This window comes from Myotis brandtii, unplaced genomic scaffold (assembly GCF_000412655.1).
Source record: "Myotis brandtii unplaced genomic scaffold, ASM41265v1 scaffold567, whole genome shotgun sequence".
In the NCBI taxonomy this organism is placed as follows: domain Eukaryota; kingdom Metazoa; phylum Chordata; class Mammalia; order Chiroptera; family Vespertilionidae; genus Myotis; species Myotis brandtii.
The window spans coordinates 1,080,182-1,084,545 of NW_005370116.1; the positions used below are offsets into that span (position 1 = coordinate 1,080,182).

General features: G+C 41.6%; 1 protein-coding gene across 1 annotated transcript in view; it reads right to left on the reverse strand.

Annotated features, from left to right (window-relative positions):
- The window catches only part of LOC106728213 (protocadherin-9-like), a 339,470-nt gene extending 335,823 nt beyond the window's left edge, over positions 1–3,647 (reverse strand). The window contains exons 1-2 of the mRNA XM_014549716.1: positions 3,513–3,647; positions 2,771–2,972 (exon numbers count right to left, since the gene is read on the reverse strand). Coding sequence (XP_014405202.1) covers positions 2,771–2,972; positions 3,513–3,647 — 337 coding nt within the window. The remainder of the gene's footprint in view (positions 1–2,770; positions 2,973–3,512) is intronic.
- Positions 3,648–4,364: the final 717 nt, after the last annotated feature.

Here is a 4,364-nt window from a genome sequence, read left to right on the forward strand (position 1 = left end):
GAGATTAACCAAAGATCTTATATGCATTCTAGAGGCCTGGTGCTTGGATTTGTGCACTGGTGGGGTCCCTCAGCCTGGCCTGCATGGATCAGACTAAAACTGGCTCTCTGACATCCCCCAAGGGGTCCTGGATTGCGAGAGGGTGCAGGCCAGGCCGAGGGACCCCACTGGTGCACGAATCCGTGCACCAGGCCTCTAGTATCATAATACTATCTTAATATGAATTACCATTTAGTTATGAATCTTTTAATACTAGTATATCTAGGCTATTCTAATTAATTGTGTTCTAGACATTTACAAAGGAGGTTAGTCCCATTAAATGTCAAAAATCTGTTGGTCTCCAGGGGCCCTTAGGGCTCCTCCTTTCTCTTTCTCCACCAAGGAGCACTGCTCTGGTTCAGTACATTCTATTGACCAGGACTCTCCTGGGTGAAGCTACTGTGCTGAGATGAATGTTGGAGTGTGCAAGGGTGTTTCATCCCTTGGGTCCCTTTTTCCATGTGACTAGATTGGTAAAAACTCTGGAGGATTCCTGAAGCAGACTTTAATTAATTAATTAATTAATTAATTTTTTGGCTTTAGAATCTCTTCTATCTTCTCTCATTTGGAAGCTCGCCCAGTGTTATTGCCCAGGTCTAAGTCACTGGGTGAGTAGCTATACATATTGGCTAAAATTCTAGCTCAGGGCAGTTTAGGTTAATCAGACTTAGGTTTAAAATGGTGTCTTTCTATCTTTGTTTTGGCTGATGCCCAAATATAAGAGGAGCCAACCACTCCCCATGCAGAAGAGGTAGACAAAAAACAGTTTTGAGACCCTTAGTTTAACGGCAATGAGAGATTTCTTAAAATTGGGAAGGGAGAAGTTGGAGACTAGAAAATCAGTTCAGAAAGAGCTTTCCTACCAATCTGACCTCATCACACAAGCTCGGAAAAGGTTGATTCAATAAACCACTTAGATTTAATGGTGCTTAGACTAATCAAAACCAAGAAATCTAAGGGGAATAGTTGGCCAGCTCTGTCAAATGCTGTGTGATCAAAAGTTACCTCTGAGTATGGCCTGTTATTTCTGGTTATGTGAAGTCAAAAGATGCATTTATGTTTTTGTTATGAGACCACGACATAGGATCTGAGAACCAGAGCTGGTATGGACTTTACTTAAACCTTCCTAAAAGATTGGCTAGAGCAGAGAGAAACCTCAAGAAAAAAAAAAAGATGCACATGTAACTCCACACACCAATGAGAAGAGAAACTCATAAGTTTATCATTTATATTAGAGAAACTTGTAGCGATGGGGCAGAGCTTGGGAAGGGGTATATGTACAAAAGGTCCTCCACCACCATCCTGGAAACAGTCCGTTTAAAAATCGTAGAACTCAGAGAACACTAGTACACTATTGCTGGATTACCGTGACAGGACTAGTTAAGAAAGTGCTTTTGTGGTTTTTACCTCCTCTCAGTATTTCTACTGCAATCACAGAATTAATAATTATTAAATTGTACTTTTAATTTTTAAATAAAAGCAAACAAGTCAGTGATTTTTTTATAATGACATGACTAAAAATTATATAACACTTGTCCAATATCTCCTGCAAAGGCCACAGCGGAGCCCTCACAGGGCTTACTTTGAATGGGCAATGATCTCACAGGTGGGTGTGGGCCTGTGAATAAAAGTTCTGCCAGGTACAGTCCATTCATTCCACTAGTTCATTGTACTGGTTAAAAGCCAATCCTCCAAAACTAAAACAGAAAAAAGTAAACCCCCCAAATCATTATCACTACCCTTCATGCTTGTTTCAAATCACTATTATATATTTTTTGTAAGTCTTTATTGGAAAACAGGATTCCTCAGGACAATTTTTTCTTATTATTCTTTATTGAGTAGGTCCTACTTAATTGTATTTTATCATTAAAATGTTAAACATTGCATTTAACATTTTTGACATCAAAATGTCTGCCAATCAATGACTTTTGAAATTATAGTTTATTTTTTTTTCTTTTTCAGTGGTTTACAAAATAAAAGTGAAGCATACAATTTAACAGGCAATTGTAGTGGAAGCCCTAATGTGACTTTTTTTTCTTCTATCAGAGTGCCGACTTAATTAAGCTTTGATTGCTGAGGCACCCACTTCAAAGATGTCTGTCTCCAATAAACACATTGCCAGCCACATGACAAAACAAACAAACAAACAAACAAACAAACAAACAAACAAAACCCTTCCTCCCCTTCTCCCCCAACAACAACCTAGGCTTCTTTGTTTTCAAGATCCTGGTTGATTTCAATCACTGACCAGTTGGGCTACTTGCTTGTTTACCCTTCCCCTAGGGCCCCACCTTCCACCCCAATAAAAGCACAGCCCCAGGACCATCTGCTCACTCTCTCCTCCCCACAACCTCTCCTTGTGTGGCCCCAGGGGTGCTGGTCTCATAAGTAATAAACCTGTATTTTTTCAAAGTTTCCTGATGGTTATTGCTGAAGGGCTTCTTGCAATCATAATAAGAACCATCGTGCTGGTGCAGCCACAACATCGGTTATTGATAGGCTAAGAGCAATACAAAACACCAATATATATCAAGCACATTACCCTTGATATACTTCAAGAAAGACAACAACAACAAAACCAGAAAAAGAAAAAGAAAAAGAAAAAAGCAACCAAATGCTCATTTCCTTGATTCAATAAACCACTTAGATTTAATGGATGATTGTTGAAAGCTCAGGCGCACCGTCGGAAATCAGAGCAATGCCAAGCGGCGGAAGCTGGAAAATGACTCACCAGAGTTGGGGTCAGAGTTGCCGTCTGCTTCGGTCCTCTTGTCCGGAGAGGCCTGGTCGTAGAATTCGTCCTGTGGCTGAACCAGAGGAAGAGGGTGTGAGATCAGGGTTCCACTACCCACCGGCTCGTGGTCTCCTAGACCACTGTCACTGCAGCTTTCCTGGGAGCCATCGGGCAGGTGAAAGGTAACGCGGCGCTGCGACTACAAAGAAGACCACAGGACACGCCGATTAACATCCTCCCCATAAGACACGCGCCGCGGAACACACATCAAAACAGCTTTCAGTTAACAATACAGTGTAAAAGCAACGTAAACTTACATAAGTAAATAAAGCTAGGCACAGACATTTATTATTTGCCATTTGCTATGTAACGCCCAACTTAAATACGAGGAAGAATCCTGTGTAATTTAAGAACAAAAACTAGTGGTAAACTGTTGAAAATGTAGCAAGAATGGCAAAAAATTTGATTGCTGAGGCACCCACTTCAAAGATGTCTGTCTCCAATAAACACATTGCCAGCCACATGACAAAACAAACAAACAAACAAACAAACAAACAAAACCCTTCCTCCCCTTCTCCCCCAACAACAACCTAGGCTTCTTTGTTTTCAAGATCCTGGTTGATTTCAATCACTGACCAGTTGGGCTACTTGCTTGTTTACCCTTCCCCTAGGGCCCCACCTTCCACCCCAATAAAAGCACAGCCCCAGGACCATCTGCTCACTCTCTCCTCCCCACAACCTCTCCTTGTGTGGCCCCAGGGGTGCTGGTCTCATAAGTAATAAACCTGTATTTTTTCAAAGTTTCCTGATGGTTATTGCTGAAGGGCTTCTTGCAATCATAATAAGAACCATCGTGCTGGTGCAGCCACAACATCGGTTATTGATAGGCTAAGAGCAATACAAAACACCAATATATATCAAGCACATTACACTTGATATACTTCAAGAAAGACAACAACAACAACAAAACCAGAAAAAGAAAAAAGAAAAAAAAAGCAACCAAATGTTCATTTCCTTGCTCCCCAGGATGATTGCTGAAAGCTCAAGCGCACCGTCGGAAATCAGAGCAATGCCAAGCGGCGGAAGCTGGAAAAAGACTCACCAGAGTTGGGGTCAGAGTTGCCGTCTGCTTCGGTCCTCTTGTCCGGAGAGGCCTGGTCGTAGAATTCGTCCTGTGGCTGAACCAGAGGAAGAGGGTGTGAGATCAGGGTTCCACTACCCACCGGCTCGTGGTCTCCTAGACCACTGTCACTGCAGCTTTCCTGGGAGCCATCGGGCAGGTGAAAGGTAACGCGGCGCTGCGACTACAAAGAAGACCACAGGACACGCCGATTAACATCCTCCCCATAAGACACGCGCCGCGGAACACACATCAAAACAGCTTTCAGTTAACAATACAGTGTAAAAGCAACGTAAACTTACATAAGTAAATAAAGCTAGGCATAGACATTTATTATTTGCCATTTATTATGTTATGTCCAACTTAAATATGATAAAGAGTTTTAATCCTGTGTAATTTAAGAACAAAAACTAATGGTAAACTGTTGAAAATGTAGCAAGAATGGCAAAAAAGAATATCTAGACTAGTTAT